Source organism: Pomacea canaliculata, linkage group LG7, assembly GCF_003073045.1.
Source record: "Pomacea canaliculata isolate SZHN2017 linkage group LG7, ASM307304v1, whole genome shotgun sequence".
Taxonomy (NCBI): domain Eukaryota; kingdom Metazoa; phylum Mollusca; class Gastropoda; order Architaenioglossa; family Ampullariidae; genus Pomacea; species Pomacea canaliculata.
Window position 1 is genome coordinate 9,805,193 of NC_037596.1, and position 18,018 is coordinate 9,823,210.

General features: G+C 36.7%; 1 protein-coding gene and 1 long non-coding RNA gene across 2 annotated transcripts; both read left to right on the forward strand.

Annotated features, from left to right (window-relative positions):
- The first annotated feature begins 1,984 nt into the window (after positions 1 to 1,984).
- LOC112568659 lies at positions 1,985 to 5,044 on the forward strand. The gene is made up of 5 exons (XR_003100137.1): positions 1,985 to 2,117; positions 2,822 to 2,924; positions 3,207 to 3,316; positions 3,698 to 3,814; positions 4,419 to 5,044. It is a non-coding gene; the product is annotated as an uncharacterized LOC112568659 (long non-coding RNA).
- Positions 5,045 to 6,259: 1,215 nt separating this feature from the next.
- Positions 6,260 to 16,594, forward strand: LOC112569591. The gene is made up of 4 exons (XM_025247414.1): positions 6,260 to 6,397; positions 11,380 to 11,769; positions 13,746 to 13,866; positions 14,671 to 16,594. Exons 1-4 carry the CDS (start codon positions 6,352 to 6,354, stop codon positions 14,702 to 14,704), a joined length of 591 nt encoding a protein of 196 aa, XP_025103199.1. The 5' UTR covers positions 6,260 to 6,351; the 3' UTR covers positions 14,705 to 16,594.
- The last annotated feature ends 1,424 nt before the right edge of the window (positions 16,595 to 18,018 follow it).

Below are 18,018 nucleotides of genomic sequence, written 5' to 3' on the forward strand. Positions count from 1 at the left end.
GTTTTTTCCCCTGAATTCCAAACCGCGCATTACTTACGTCTTGTGACTATAAACTTTTTCTCCCTCTGCATCTTAACTTCTTGATCTACACGTTCAGATAATTTTTTAATAGTATATGATAATATTTTTATATCTAAAATAGTTGTTAGTAGGTAGTTTGTAAATATAGGTAAATCTGTACCCATATCTATAATTTGTTACCTAAGTGGAATGTGTAGGTATACATATAATGGTACGACTATACGTATAGAATTGTATATAAGGGATATATATTTATTCAGCCAATGTTCACGGTAGCCTATAGCAGTAGTAGAAATAATAATAGTAATAATAATCGTCATCTTTGTATATCAAGGATTTTTTTTAAAGTTGCAACATTTTAAGGTGTACCAAGTTATAGTTCGTTGTAATTTCAGTTGCTTTGTGTAGCATGTATATGCTCAGGGTGTACAAGTCATGTGATCACCATTAAGTTCTTTCCCATACTTATTTCTCAAGTTAGCATAATGAGGAGAAAAAATAATAGTGTGCTTCATGCTCCAATGGTGAGCTACCTCAAACTGAGCAAAACGATTCCTGTGGCAATTTTTTCTGAGACCCCAATTCTAAAACGAGCATAAGTCTTTCTTACATAAATCTTGGTTATAATATCAAAATAAAATTCCCAGTGAAAGCACATCTTAGAACTACTATATGCATCAGAGTGGAAAGTATTTTCCAGACTTGTGTACCACTCCTTGAGGAAAACATCATTTAATCTTTCTCTAAATTTCTTTAGAAAAATATTCTCCCTCCACATCTGTTGAGCATCAGAACATACCCAAAGCCCGTGGAGAACAATGCCTTATGTATTTTGGTCACCTTCATTTTATGACCTTTGGAGTCCATCGGGTAGTTTTCTGTGATAACGAGTGACTGGAAGCTTCAACAACCGTAATCAATTTTTAATACATCTGGTTTCTGAAACAATATATCAGGGGACCCCCCTAAAGCTCCATAAAATGATGCTGTCACTAAGATTCCTATGAATCTTTTAGCAGGAAATTACACAAACATTTGGTGTAAGTGAATCAATAAATTGCACGCGGACCTGCACACGTCAGCCATGGGGAGTGTGTGAGTCCTGGCCACTGCCATGTTTAAGGACTTTGATGATCGAAACAATTGTGAGAATCGGCTGAGCGATCAAGCGTTTGCCTGTCGCTCTACCTGCTGGGCTACAGGCCTTGTGTTGACTACAAAGCCATGGTTACATTGAAAACATTCTTTGTTTGGGGTGGGGGTGGTACTGAGGCAACAGGGTAATTCTTTGCATGAAAAGGCGGCTTGTCAATCAGCCTCTACAGTTTCCAACATTGTCTCTAAGAAAGATAAATCACAGCGTTCCTTTGCAGAGAGTGAAAACTAGAAGATGTATCATCAAATTTCTAGCCAGTAATACTTTTATGCAAAGCAGGGCTCGATCTGAAAGTCCTTGAAAAGTTTAATTAGCCAACAAAAAGTTCACTATTACAAGAACCGCATGGTCTTGCACTGCGGTAATCGGCGATATAATATGCCCTACAGAGGGACCTTTGTTTGTTATGCGCCCAAGACGAGCACATTTTCTACATGGGCAGACGTTAGATGTTTGACCGGCGAGTCTGTTTCATCAATGAACTCTAGCCATAATTTGTATTTACTTAGGTTATACTTTCGTTTTGAAATACGCCTACATCACTGATGACACGAGACTGATGTAGTACAACCACAACAAATCCATACTCTAAAAGGATAAAAAATAGAGTGCGAGTATCTCATATCACTAGGTAGGTATAGTGCACTTTACCTGGCGTAGCTGATAAAAAGCCTAAACAGGTAAACAAATTCTAGCTGTTACCAGTGGTTTGCTAATCAGTGTATAATCATGTCAGTCACCGGTTTGCTTATGAGACACACCGAGCCCGTCACGTGCCTCGCATACGATCACAATCTTCTGCTGAGGCAAGTCAAAGCATGTCAAACATTCTGGGGTAGAGCTCAGAAGTTCGCTGCGCCTTCAAACGTGAAACAGGTGACAACATGACAGCGGGCAGTCCTATGATAGGACTTTGAGCATATGTCGGACAGGCAGTAAGGTAAATAATTTATAAACATATTTGGTTAGTACACAAGTTGCGATTGATTTCTACTTTTGTACTTTATGGTGAAATTTTCGCACTTTCTACAGGAAGGTCTGAATTCTCTTTTTAAAGAAAATCTTTGACAAATAATTTTTCTTCTGTTTTAAAGAAGGCTTTGAAAAGCAAAGATGTGCACACAGATGCTATGGCTAGTGTAGACGTCGAAACGCCAATAAAAATGCACTTGTTTTAGGTCAGGGTGAAATTGCTATGACCAATAAGCTGATGTTTCATGCTAAACGAAATGCGTTGATAACGAGATATATTGTGTTATAATTTCGGAATGAGGTACTTAGGGCACAGGGTCAAAATGAAACGTGACATAACCTGAGCAAGAATACACAAGGTTAGCTTTATGTATACAAAGAGAGCTGGTTGCGATGTTATAAAATAACCAAGGAACTTGCCCAGCGGCCCAGCCAGTACCTGCAAACGTGCATGTGTATATTGTGCATGTATATGTATGTTATAGAAAGAAGGGATAGCAAGAAAAAATCACAACTGAAGCAGCAAATTCGCTGTTGACAATGACATCAGGTCAAATCTTGGGACTTGCGAACCCCCTGACATTTAGTGTTTGCTGGTTATGTGTGATACACTATGAGAAGGTGACAATCAATATCATCTTTGAGGAAATCGTTGCACACATGATGTTACAGGGGCACAGCTCTTGCCAGTCGGGACAACGCCCACTAGAGGGGAAATGACACAGCAACACCTGGCATACGTATATACTGACCTGGAGGTAATTACACGTTTTCCGTGAGTATAATCTTGATATAAGATAGCGGTTAATCATTACTTACAGAGTTTGGATGAAGTTGATCCCTTGATTGTAATTGTTGCAGTCTTGTTATTAAACGGTTTAACAAGTTTACTCTGCTCTGCCTTTTTTTCCTTGTCATTAACATTTTTTCAGACGAGGTTGATTTTTGTACGACTGTGTGTGGTACTATTTTTATTCGAGGAGGAAAAGATCAGTTCGTAAGTGAATGTTTGTAAAGGTGTGAGTCTGCAAAGCCAATAATACGTGTTTCATTATAGCTGCAGGAAAGGAAAATAGAAAGATCGAGGCTCTAAACAGTAAACAGCATCGAGGCCAGTCTCTAGCCCAGAGGTGGAAATAATGCTCGAGTGCAATGACAGGACGGAAGGTTAGTGATGCTTTACCATATGTTTACCATATGGGACATCAATAGCCCTTAACTTTAGGCGAGGTTATCACAAAAGATTAATCTTTTGTCACTTAAATTACTCCTTTAATTACTGGATGCTTTTAATGTGTGGACATTGTGATCTGTTAAATTTACACAGTGCTTTAACTTGGATATGGTATCAGGTAAGTTGCAATGTTTTATCTCAGTTGCGCAGAAGAGCGAAGTATTCATCAGGTGTACATGTTTTTTTATCTGTTGTTGAGGTTGCCATATTTAAGACAGATAAGCATTGTGTACTTTCAAGAGCCAAGAATAGTTAACCATTACTTTGCCATACATCCTGCTTTGTCATAATAATGCACATTTTCAAATAACTAGGACAGGCATCATGCAGGAAAGAAAACAAATAAAAAATACAAAAGACTGTGATGAGGAAAGTTTGTGCAAGAGGGCCACTGTGAATTCCTGTCAATAGCTTCTGCATGTGAAACAAAGGTTAGTGTTGTAAACATCTGCTAAACAATTTACTGCATATATCATATTACTTTGACAGCTTTATTATAGTCTTAGAGAAATTGTGGAAATATCAGCAGGTAATTTTGCTCAGTGGCCAAACCATCATGTCAATACTCATATAGAGGTTTTTTGACTAAATAAGGCAGAGCTTTAACATTTGCGGAGGAACACAGCTTACACAGGCTTTAGTTACAGAAACATTTTGTCCTCTCTAGATAAAAAACTCGTAACTTTCTCATGATGTGGCTTTCATGGGCCATCTCACAAGATATGTGTGTGTGCACGCACATACATGCATCTGCTTATATGTTCCATGCTGTGGGTGTTAAGGGGAATGTATATATGCAGTGTGCACGTGACCTAGAAGAATGATTACTGTATACATGAATGTGAGAGAATGCAACGTCAGGTAATGTTAATATATATGTTGCCCTTTTTATGATAACTCATCATACATATATGTAAAGTGCATTTCCTTGAGTTATGAATAAAGAAAGTTTACAATCTGCATTTGCATATTCTTCGAAGTGATATTATTTTTCTTTGTTACTACTGCAAAAAATGTTTCTCTTCTGGCTTTCAGTTGCACAAGAATGGAATGATATCAGTGCAAGAGGTTCTTTTTCAACAATCATATCTGACCACAAAAGATATGTTTGAAAAAAACCAAAATCTTAATGGACCAAAATGTACCTGCACATTACTCATGCTGACATAATTACCAGTTTCCTAAAAGAAAAGTTAGATAAGGAGTTGGTTACTGATGGCATAAATAGTATGCAATTCAAAATGTCAAAATGCGTGTTCATAATATAAAGGTACTTTTGAGACAGGAGGCACAGTTTCTTATAAGTTTGTTATAGACTTGCTCTTTATATGTTTAACAAGGAAAATAAAAATGTTAGGAAATTGTTAACATTTTTTCCTTACACCTAAAAGTAAGTTTAAATACAGCTTAAGTAATTTACATAAATCACTGCCTAACTTGCTGCTTAAAGGTAATGAGGAAACTTTACAGTGGAAAGGCAAAACATCAATTTTAATATTTTATAACATGAATGTCTAGCAAAGTATTTGTAGGGGGAAAATTTACAATGCAGCAATATGTTAACTTTGAGACCTTATTACCGTTCTCTTTGTAGTTTGTACACTCATTTCTTGATTATTTCTGTTCTGCATAAATGAAAATACTCTTAAAACCAGCTTGAAAATAAACCGTAAAAGCAAATAAGGAGTTCTAAGCATGCTGGATTTCTAAATTTGTTGCGTGTATACCATTACTAATTCATTGGTTTTCTATGACATAAATACAACATTTACTATTTGTCATCTTGAGATGAGACAAAATTCACCTGTATGCATGCAAACTTATTCACTATTTTTTTCTGTTATTAGTCTTTTCACCTAAGTAACAACAACAACAAAAAACTAAACATTTGAAACGTGCAACAAAGAAATATATTTCAAGGAACTTGATGTTATGGTACTGATAAACAGTATCGTTGGAATATGTTGTGTGTTGCAGAAATGTTCTACTGCCTTCTTTACTATGGAAGTGGTCGGACATGGTGGTAACCAGGCAGTAGCGAGGCGTACTGGAGTGACACTCAAGAAGTGGGGTCGGGGGTGGGGAGGAAGTGTTATCGAAATCGTACAGCTGTGACACTACTTGACAGCCCAGTTTGGACAGCCTGCAATTGAACTAGCTAACGGGTGCGTGGACCAGAGTCTCGTCTGAATAATGAGAACTAAAGGTCAAGTTTCGAGACGTTCAAGGCTACTTTTAAGGACGTACTTTCATTACGGCCACAAGTAACATAGTTCACATCTCAGTCCGGAAGAAAAATACTGATGCAACACAGTGTCCAGATAAACGAGTTTAAACACAATGCGTGGATAAAGAGTACATTTATGTCATTATGCGTAGTGTTTCTCAGTATGCTGTATATTTCGAATTAAATCGTTTAGGTCTACGATTATAAAACTAGAACAAGGTCACGAAGTTCAGGAAATGTGCCCGCGGCAAAGAACAGGTCAGCACCTCAACAGTCGTTAAACGAGCATTCGCCATAAATCTATTTTCCCTCCTTACTACAGAACAATAGTCATTAATTTGTTCACTAAAAATTATGTAGTAAAACAAGTCAATAACATAAATTTGTTATGTAAAAGATGTATTAAACAATAATCGCATTAGGTAATAAATGAATGACAGGAATTAGGTCACGTTACAGTAATTGTTTTCGATATCTACACATTTAATTCCCTTTTCAAAACTTTTATTTTTCACAAGCTCCCAAGATCAATGTATTATTTAAAAATATTTTAACATGAACATCTTTGGCAAGCATAAAGACGTACTATTATGTTAACGCTAACAGAGGCTATATCGCTGGCAATAGTTGTGGTTGAATTGACTAGTGCTCGAGTTTACTAGGATCCCGTCATGGATAAAATATACTAAACGTTGAGTGGAGTATGTGTTCATCGGGTGGTCAGAATATTTTGAAGTTACAATGATTCAGTGTGATCTGCTTCTGGTTATCCTCTTTCTACCTACAGGTTGGTTCTATCAACCATTGTTTTACAGCACCACAGTGTTATTTAACGTAACTGATGTATTTTTCAATATCAATACGGACATATATAATCATTACTTATATATCTTCCTTAACGCAGACTCAGTATAAATAGCATCCTCGTCAGTTAATATGCGTATAACTACTTTAATTGACATATACCAAATAAAACATTAGTAGCTGTAAAGAAAGAATCATACTTCTGTAGTTTTCTCTCCTCATCGTCAGCACTCAACAATTGCGATTACGTAATTACCAGTACTAGACAACACCCACGTACTGTGGGGTTAGAAAAATGCATCAAGGCCCTGACTATTTCTCTGAGCTTCTTTTCCCTTACGTCTCATCTATACAGCTCCGCTCCTCGTCTGATGATCTTCTTCTTACTCTTCCTGTCACCAGAACAACAACATATGGACACAGGATGTTTAGTTGTGCAGCGAAACAATGAAACTCTCACCCTTTCCTTATCCGCCACCTACCCACTATTGAATCCTTTGAACATGCACTGAAAACACACCTCTACCGTAAACATTACACCTAGCACCCTTTCCCATAATGCTACTCGATCTTTGTCACACCCTTCCTTTCACAATATCACATTACTTAGCTCATGTTCTTGTTATATGGTTCCTCTTTGTGTTTTCTGTATTTGATTTTATTCTTTGTTAGTACAGTTGTTTATTTTTTGTATAGTTCATGTCCTATTAGTTTTGCTGTCCCTCGTATGTTGTCCGTGTTTATTGTTCTTGTTCTTAAGTGCTAAGAGCATGCTCCTTATTGTAGTTTATTGCCTATGGACGTTCCCAACAAAGGAAAATTTCTATTTCAGAAGTTAGGGTTAGGGTTTTAAGATCTTCACTAGTCACATCTAATGCATAAGAAAATCTTTTACATTATTCTTTTGTATAGTAGCAAGTGAGAACTAATACCATTTTTACTTAATTAAATTACTGCTTATAAACAATAAAAGTGAAGATACCTTTAGATAATGCATTAAGAGAGCACCTGATATTGTGAAAAATTCATTTTACATCACCTTCATTGTGTCAGTGCTAACCTTTAGATTCCTAGGTTGGTATAGGGGTCTGAGTGTGAGAGCAAGGTGAATACATGAAGAAGAGTTGTTAGTGAGTTAGAGAAGCTTGGGTACCTTGCATAAATGTAGGACAAGGATCAAGGCTATACAACTCAAGTTGATTCTTACATGCATCATCGCAGGGATGGCTGTCTTTCCCTGATATAACCTTCATTGCTGGCTCATCGTAAAATACCCCCTCCCCCCACCCTTTCGATGTATCAGTGAGCAGTTTTCAGTTTTTCCCATCAGGTCAGAGACTTTGGGTGCCCAGGTTATCAGCAAGGTAAGGTTTATTCCTTTGTCCATAATTCGGCTGAACAAGACCAGACTATACTCTTTGTGTGTGAGAGAGAGAAATAGACTGGGTGTATGAGAATTTAAAGGGGTGAGTGTTGGCAATGATTTATTCTAATCTTTGTGAGGAAATGAAGTATGATAACACCTTTTTTTGTCTATTCTGGGCGTTTTTCTTGTAAATACCTGTCCAAAATATAGGAACACGAGACAATAAAGTTTCATTGTTTCATTATACACCATAAAACTAAGGAGGGGGATGAGTAATCCAGCTTATCAAAAAGTCCCATGGCATTATGAGCCCTCCTAAAGCTGTGTCTTTTCTTTTTTTAGAACAGTTAACCTAACAGTTAACCCTAACCATGACCTAACATTTAAAAACATTTAAAGGTTGGCAAAACAAAGCCAAATTATGACTTCAATGCGAATTATATAACATTTAATAACGATGAATACTACAGTATTTTAGACAGTGCATTTTAAATTATTTTTCTTTCACCTGCTATTTGCTGTTATAATCATAATGTTCATCACTTTAAGAGTACATATGAGATGTACATCAAACAAATTTTATCTCTTTCTTTTGCATGAATGGCTACATAAAATAGCAAGTAACACATCACAGCTGTAAAACACAAATCCTGTAAATCGTTCTGTTCCACAATGTTTATGATTTACAGCTTGGAGAGTCCACTATTTCATCAGGGAAGTAATATTTTCATACAATTACATCTCATATATATCAAGCACACTTAACATGTTTGTTTTTTTATTAGGATAAAGGCTAGAGTTAAAAAAAAAAGTTAAAATAAACAGATTCAAACCTGTAACTTTTATTTACCCAAACTATCTCTTTCTCTTTTATAATTATCATAAATTTAGTTCCAACAAATATTGTTATTGTTCTTATCCTGGAAAACAGGGTTTAAAGCACTTATCATGCAGGTACACATCAGCTACACAATACAGCTACACAAATGGGAAATGCTCACATATGGGGGCAATGCTTATGCCGAAAAGGAAATGCGTCAGCATACTTTAAGTAAATATCAAAAGAAACTGCTTAAATTAATTGAAAGTACTCTTTAGGTGCATATTGGGAAGAGATCTTAGGATTGGTTGTGGTAAAGGAATAATATAATAATAACAATAATGGTGTGAACTTGTTTTACAGCCAAAGCCAGTCTCTCCACACAAACAAACACAAGACAGACAAAGTTCCTGTGGCTGTCTCTGTCAAGTTAATTTGAATGCCAGGACATTCATAGCTCAAGATGTCAATGAGAGAGCTATACGCATTGAACGATAGCAGAATAGGTCAATAATCAAATTTAGATCAAATATTTAAAAAGTGTTAATGGTTTTATGAATTTCTTTTCAAAACTTTATCATAATTGACCTGATCTTACTTATTTGTATTTTTTCTTTTAATGAAACTAATTGATGTCAGAACTATGTAATTATAACACCATCTTTTTAGGACAAAAATAGCACTAGTAAAATAAGTAATGATTACTGTTATACTGTCTTAATATAGGGCTGAACATTATGAAGTAACCTAGGAAAAGAATAATCAGGAGATGGATTCTTACTCAGTTGACATTTAAACTATTGACTAAAATGTTAATACTGAGTCAAATAACCAAGAATTACAATTTTTATTGTAAAAAATAGTCGTAGTTTGTCTTTTGTATCATTTCAATGTGGAATATAATTAAACCTCGATCTCTATTAAGACTTGCTTAAAATCCACCAAAATCAGATAAGTCACTCTGTTTTCATCCCAGGAACCATAAATTCAAGCATCTATAAATTCAACTTTGCCTGTTTAAATATTGAAAAAAGCTCTTAAAAACATAACCATTTTCTTTGTCGTGTTCACTTTCACTTGGTCGTCATTGTTACTTATTATGTCATTGTGGTGCTTGATGAAATTCAGAAGGGAACTAACTCTTCAGGTCTATCAATACCCCCTCACCACCCGACCTTGAAATCGGCTCAGTTCCTGGATGGCACCACTGCCTTTTGGGTACTGCTGTAACGCATAGGCTAAAGGAGACCACCCCGGCAGAAAATAGGTGCTTGACATGACATCGAGGTTCAAGCTTCTCACCGTGAAAGCACCGCCCAAGACAATACCCACCTGTCCGCTGTCAGGCTGCCTTATGGGAGGGATCTCGGGAGGGATAAAGCTAAGGCTCGAACAGGATAATACAGAGTCCGAGCGTATGACCTTTGTCGATGACAGCACATGCCAAGGCTCTGTCCCGCTGGATAGAACCCACAAATTCATTCTTATTATTTTCAGTTTCTTTTAAAAGTTTGTCTATGTTGTTTTTACATTGTTGTATAGCATCGTCATTTTGTCTGTTATTTGTAGGGATATCAAACTCGACCTGGGAGTCATGTTTCAGAATTTCCTCAGACCTAGCTGTTGTTGTTGTCGGCCTCAAGTGGTGTGTCTACACTCTGCAGTTTCCGAATTTTGCACTCAAAGTATACGGTTCACGGATGTCTTCTCGATTATCAATAAGAGGCTGGAACCATTCCTGCTGAATACTATCGTGTCCAGCTGCTAACTGTAAGAAAAGTCCTTGCTTTGACATCCTTAACAGGGAATATTACATGAAGAAACATTTTAAAATTTGATGACAGCATGCAGGGTGCACCTGTCATGCCATCCAGGGCCGTGCTTAGGGGCAGGCGGACAAGGCATCTGCCTAGGGCCCCGCGCTTTTGATTGATATGGTAACTAGGCATATGGAAGTGTAGTCAGCCGTGGCGTGAGGGCCCCGCACATGCCCTTTGCCTCGGGCCCCGCGGGGGCTAAGAACGGGCCTGATGCCATCTGGGCAAGAACACATGTCTGTGTTCATGTCTGCTTGGTAGGACTTACCATGTTCCTTCTCACTTTTAACTTCAAAAAGAACAAATACACACAGTTTTGAATGCTTTGCCCAGGTCTGCTACAGAGGATATATATATAATTTGCTTATATGAAAGCGAAAAATTCTAACATCAAACGGATCGAGTCTCTCGTCCTCGTTGATAACTTCTTATGATGACCTGACCTCTACTCCTCTGAACTTAGCAACGTAGACAACGCACAAGAGATCGATCTAAACGGAAAAAATCCGTGCGAAAGACATGAAAGGCTTTGAATTTAACTGTCATTTTACTGTTGTCTGTTTATTAACTACATATATTGCACATATTTCTTCCTTTTTCGGAATTTTATGAATTATTCTGAAGTGGAAGTTTATTATCCGTTTCTTTTATGCTGAGCGAGCAGCAATAAGTATCATCAAAATGGCCACTGGTGATTGATATCTGTCACATATCAAATACGATTAGCTTCAAATTGCTTATCCAGACTTAATATTTTGTACGTTCAGCCTAAATGAAGTAAAGCACTAAAGTCTTATTCTTTAATCAGAATGTGTCAACATCTTTAGGTTGTAAGTTTTGACAAATTACACTACTATGCTGTCTTTCCTTTAAGCCAAGCAAGCATATAATGTAGAGTGTAGACACTGTGTAGACCATTATAAGTTATCATTGTGACACTTTTCATTACTGTATTGTTGCAGTGCACCTTCTTGGAGTAGAGTTCACGTGTCCAATATTCAAAGATGGACAAAATATTGTCGCCTGCAAGATCAACAGGACAGCTGTCGAGGCTGCGGATTGCGAGTCTGTGCAAGATTATGTGACTCTTGAAAAAACACTACTTTTCAAGAATACAGTAATGATAAATTCCACCGAAAGCTTTAATCTGTCAAATTGCAGACCTGCTCAAGAGCCTGTCCCGGATGGTTGCTGGTGTGAGGAATCAAATCGAGAGGTGTTCGACTACAAGTGTGCCTTTAAGGCCAATCGAAGCAAAGATATCGATGCAAAGCTGGAATGCAAAATTTGCATTTTACCAAAGAATCCTCTTGAAGAAAGCATAAACGATAATTGCAAACGTATGCACTTTGGTTAGTATTTCTTATAATATAGAATGCATTAAGTTGTTAATTGTTATAAGCTAGTAGAAGTGGGTTTGTTTTGAAAAAATTATATCGTTTGGAGTAATTAAAATAAAATGAGAAGAAAATGTTGTGGTAAATATTTAAAATTTTGCTTTTTTCCAGCATGATGGACCCTCTTATCTGTTTGAAGCGCAAGACTATGAGTATTTAGCTTAGGAATTGAAAGGTATTATTTAAGTTATTTGATAACATATTACTATATTATTTTAGGAAATCTGGAAGTAGTTTTCTGTTATTTTATATTTCCCAAAGTACATTGCGTCATATTTTTACAAGTACCCTTTATTACAGGAGTAGCTGACACCACCAACAACAAACATGATATTTTATGTATCAACTAACTTAAAAAGTGTTCTTTTAACTTTATTATCTTTCGCTTATTGTTTTATAGATTGTTAACATCTATTTTCGTCTGTTTATCTATCAAAACGTTTTCTTTGTTGGTTTAGCGGGATAGGTAATATTAAATTGAAGAAAATAGTGAATTCCAAACAAGCATAAAGATAAATCGTCACCACTCTGGGACTGGTACTAGCTGAAGACCAGCAACGTCTGTCACACCAATACTGATATGCTTGTCTATCTGAATAAAAGATACGGCTGGCGAGTTTCGCCATGCAGGCTGTCTTAATTAAGCGTCCGAAAGCAAGTGCCACATGCCATAGCAGTACATACTCTTTTAAGTCTGCAGCCAAATGTTGAGTAAGACTGGCGACCACCTTTATGGTACTGAGGGATGGCCCTAGGGATAGTGTCATTCCGGGTCACCAGATCAGTTTGCACCGCTCCGTTTTTAACAGAAGAGATTCCTGATGGCAGCCGTACTCCATTTGTTCGTTAGTCTTCGTTTCTTTTAAGAAAGAGCAGGGTTGTTTTTTTGTTGTTTTTTGTTGTTTTTTTTTAATAATGAGCTGTCTTACTAAGTCTTGTTCAGCCTGGGCATTGCTGCTGACAATGTTGCAATTCTGATGTATATTTTAGCCGAGCAGATGCTATCTTTGTAAAAGACATTGTACATTATAAAATCGTGGCTCCTAAGGACTGGAACCTCTTTATCTCTTTGAGCTTAGCTGTCGCTTAAGTCTTTACTCTTGCCAGTGCTGCTCTTCATCATATTGCATCATACGTACACTTGAACTCTCAGTGTGTTAATGATGTCTTGCCATTCGTTGTTACTTATGTCATGAGAACAATGTCGTCTGCAAAGCGCAGGCTGCTCAAGGGCTTCCTATCGACTGACAGGAAGGTGTGATGGCAATGGAGAATTTCTCAGTGATGTTCTCCAATATGTTGAAAAGTTCAGTGGAATGGGACACCCTTGACGGACACCCACTGAAACAAGTTTTTTTAGTTGAATGTTGTTACTGCACTCAATGATTTCTTGTGTGGGGCTTCTTTTTAATTTGAATTTTTCCATCACATACAGCAACTCCTCTTGTCGTAGAATAGATCAAAATCAAGTGTTTTTCAGAATGTGATAGTTACAGATAAGGATCAATGTGTGGAGAGGGAAACACGAACATTATCCATCTTTTGTATAATTTATAGGTCCCTTAATATTTTGTGATTGTATACCGTATTTTAAATGAGCGAAAAATGTCATACATTTTCAGTTTCGGAGTCGTTAGAAATATTTACTCATACAACGGTCTTAATGGGGTGAAGATAACTGTACTTTATGATATTTCAATAATTTGATGATATAGACCATACAGTTTAATATGCAGATGATAGCATTTGCGTATGAGTACGTGAATCAATGTGTCAGACATTGACTTTTTTTAATCTTTACTTCGGGGATCTGATTGTCAGTGGGTTCGACATCTTACATGAGTGTAAGAAAGAATGTGAGCAAATATGTTGTATTTTTCTGAGTATTTGTGCTTTTAACGCTCATTTCAATATATATTGCTTGTCAACAGGCAGATCAGAGTCAGAGGAGGGTTTGAATGTTGGTCTCATTGCTGGTGTCAGCGTAGCAGTTATAATTGTTTCAGCGATCATATTTGTCGCCATTATAAAAAGGTCATCATTATTCGAAGTGTAAGTTCGCACTCTGGATATGTCAGCTTTTGTTGTTAGTTTTATAAAATATGTAAGCACCAAAGTTTATTCATATGCAACACGAAAAAGTCTTTTTCTGTAAAAACATCTGTTGTTGACATATCAAATTAACAATAAAAAATGCATTGAAGAAAACACACCTTAAGTTAGCTACACTAGTGTCACATTACGTAAGTCAAGGATGTAACCACATCCATCAATATACTTCATAATAGATGTAAAAGTGCCCTGCATTTTGTAAATATGTAAAGAAAGTAAGTAAACTGCATGTCAAATGTAAACATTACAGCTGTCTATATGGAGCAGTTCCTTGTCGTTTGGCTTGTAATATCCAACGATTTAGATAGACGTATAAATAGATCTAAAGCGGGAAATTGGTATTCTACATGTGAAAAAAATGTCGCCTGTAAAATTTAAATTGATTTTGTCAAATTCTTCTAAAGAAAAATGTAAAAAAAAAGTTTACTTTAAGACTTTTGTTGTGTTTCAGAGTTGTTCAGCGTGTTTAACTTATTTCTCAGTCCCTCTATACTTTCTTCATATTACCAGAAAGTTTTGGTGTTGACTCTCAGTATTTCATCTGTGCGCAAGCGCACACACACACCTTAACTTGCTCGCTCTGTTTCCTTCTTGAAATAGGAATTTAACATAGTCGAAGATCGTAGCATCATTAGTCGAAAATGATAATATCGTAAGTTGCATGGGCATGTCGTCTGTTGTAAACTGTTGTTTTTTTTAATTTTTCAAGACATTAACAAAGTGATTCTGGTTGTAATGTTTCAGGGTGCGAAAGTATATCACCCTCTGTAGGACCTGAGCTACGAAAATGGGCCACAAATACAAGATTGATCACGAAGTTCTGTGTGTGTCACGACACCGCTAAGTGTCTCTCACTCACTTCCTTTCGTCACACTTGCAGGGTCAGACAAATACGCGTTCTTTCATACAAATAAACAAAATAATTTGCCTGAGGGAGTCTGCCTATTTTTACTGAACAAAACAAAATAACGTATATAAAAAAAAAATCTTAACTACGATCTATAACCTTCATTGAAACTGATATTCCTGTATACACAATTTTCCACTGTATTTCAACGGGCACAGACGTAACGGCTAGGCGTTGACATGTCGCTCTCTAATGTTTCTACTGATCGCAAAGCGTTTTTCTACAAATAAATACTGGCACAACGTGTGGGCATTGCCTTTTGATCTCGCACAAATATTACGATGTAAATGTCTCGGCATTTAGCATCCATGTTAAACCTGAAAATATTCTCCCCTCATAGTCAAAAATCCAGCAGTTAGTCCCCTCACGCTTAGCTCTCCCTCACCATTCTCCCGTCCTCCCTAACTCCTCTCCCCCCTCTCGTCACACTTCTCTTTTTTAGATCATCGATAAACGAATTCCGAAAACTGTCGTCATTCACGCTCTTTCGTCCTTGCACGTGCGCTTAGTCCTCCCACTCCAACTAGATATGTGACATTGTGAGAGAGAGAGAGAGTTATGACATCTATGTAAATATCTATGTTTACTCTTGTCAGTCATGAGCCACGGCCTACGCTGAATAAAGTCAAAGTACACACACGTAGCCAAGGTTGCAACTTTAGCTCCTGACAAAATTATATAACTTTTTCCGGACGAAATTACATTTTTTGACTTTCTATTTGTAATGTTTTGATTTTTCTGTATTACTTTGATTCTAGTCAGAAGTGAGCCGTTTTTAACCATAGTGATCATTTGTGGAGTGTGTATTAAAATTTCCTGTATTTGGGTGGTGTCTGGCAATTGACGATCTCGAATTAAGTCTAGTCGCCGCATGAGTGTCGTTTTCCTCCAGAAGGTTATCTGTAACTGGGTCGCACGTGTCCTCAAAGCTTGCAGCTTCCATGCAGATCTTTTTACAGTTTACTATCTCATATTTTTTTCATTGTTATCCTTTTGGAACAGACGTTAGACTTTTTCATTTTTGTGGCAACTCAATATTTATATTGCACTGTTTTGGGTATGCTACGTTAAAGCGTCAGTAACGGATGGTCTAGTCAACCAGGGAATACCACCGTACTATCAATTATATATATATGTGTGTAGAAATGAGAAAGCACTAGAGTTTTGTATTGAAATAAAGTGTTAAAAATAAAGAAAAACTTATGTTCACATTGTTGTGTGTACTGTTTATTTTTGATCATTTTTTTCCAATCGTTCCTTACCCCTCCTCGTTTTGTTTTTGCTTGTTTTTTTTTTTTTTTATTTTGTTTTTTGGGGGTGAGGGTATTTCTGCATTGGTAACGCATGATAAAATTTGCCGAAAAAGTTTGGAAGTCTTGAGATCAAATTTGGTTTAAAGCACACTTCTCATTTTTTATTCACAATACAAGAAGCGGAAATCGCTTTTTGCTGTGGTTTCATAGTAAAAGACTATTTTAAAGATTAAAAATATTCACGAGTGGTAAATTTCTGACACATACTTTAAATGCATTAAATAGTTTTTCCCTTTTTGCGTTCTTTGTAGGAATAAAGCAGTCTTTTGGACTTTTTTACTAAGAGAGCCAAGAAAGACAGGATGCGTCAGGTTTATCTGTTTAGTTTGTAGCTTACCTGTCATGTCATACTCTCTAGGGCGAGAAGCACACTTTGCTTAAAGTTATTAGGAAATAGTTTATGATAGTTTCAGCTGACTCACTTTGCAGATGGAGGCTAGAGAAACGCCCGTAGATCAGCGATGAATCTTTCCTCATAAATTGACAAAATTGTAAACACTTCTCTTTTCAAATAAAAAAATCTTGATCCAAGTTTTTGTGTATCTTCCAGTGTATATGCCGACGAATCAAAGTTACGGAATGTTGAAGAAAGTGAGACTATGTGTCACATCTGTTTATGTGTCCACAAGGATCGTCACTTTTGCCACATAACAACCAGTCTTGACTGCTTTCATACGAGAAGATAGGGAAAAGGAAATGGAGTTTTTCTGACTTAAAAATTAAATTAAGAGTAGTACAAAGAATTATACACTAGATTACAAGGTATGCAATTATTGTTTAAAAGTAGAATCTACTCGATTGTTTCCCTTTGTATCTTAATTTCATCAACATATTCGATTTAGTTTTAGTGCTTCAGATAAACAGGAAATGATGAATTCATTAAATTACTGTCGTCGCTAGTGCATGGTATAACCAAAGGATGATTAAAAAATATGCAATTATTACGAGTTGTCCTAACTGAATTTTATAATATAGGATACGGAAATAGAGACGGAAAAGAATTCCTTTTTTTTTCCAGACATTGCTCGAAGAACATCAATGGTTACTGCCAATGTCTGTCTATTTCTCTCTCTCTCACACACACCAGTGCATGCACTACAATAAGTCAACCTAAGACATGAAATGTACAAGACTAAGAAATAAGTAAAAGACGAGACATGTTAATGAAAACTGCATATAATAATAACAATTATAAAGCGCACTTCCCTTATTTAGAGTTGGCTAAATACGCCGTACACCAAACATAGCAACAAATAGAATACACACATTGAAATAGAGAAATAAATACAGACCAGAGAAGAGAATAATGCACACAAAGCTTGCAACAACAATATCGCGTCGAGTATAATATTGAGGTCTGGAGAGTTGGGAAAAACATATTTTGGAGTGGTATCTCGCCCATCACAAGTGTTAAGGCATGTCCTGAAGTCGAGGGCGAAGAAGTTGACAATGAGGAACATACTTGAAGATGTCTGTTACATACTTAGATGACAGTCACGGAGGCTACATCAAAACAATAGCAGTGAAAACAGCAATAATAATGCTGAAAATTTATATAGCACTTTACCGATTTGCTTAGACTGCTTTACAGAAGTGATATACAGAGTCCCGTACAGCCATGCACACACATTTCCGTATAACATACACGTTAACTTCTACAACACACTCTCGTACACAAAGTAAATACAGACACGTTATGCACGCTCATGATCGGGACAGGCTCACAGTCTCAAAAGATGCGATCCCTTCATACGCGATGGACCTGGCGGAGCGGCGATTGCCCGCTAATGAAATTTTGACCCATCTTTCTAAAAAATTATATTCATTAACATACAATAAAGAGAACTATGTGTGATACTCCGTTTGAAAGAG

Excerpts from the sequence above, each read along its gene's own strand:
- LOC112569591 (XM_025247414.1), top strand. The coding sequence starts at position 6,352 with ATGATTCAGTGTGATCTGCTTCTGGTTATCCTCTTTCTACCTACAG. Across the intron at positions 11,770-13,745 it reads TTGCAAACGTATGCACTTTG|GCAGATCAGAGTCAGAGGAG; the intron begins GTTAGTATTTCT and ends GCTTGTCAACAG. Across the intron at positions 13,867-14,670 it reads AGGTCATCATTATTCGAAGT|GGTGCGAAAGTATATCACCC; the intron begins GTAAGTTCGCAC and ends GTAATGTTTCAG.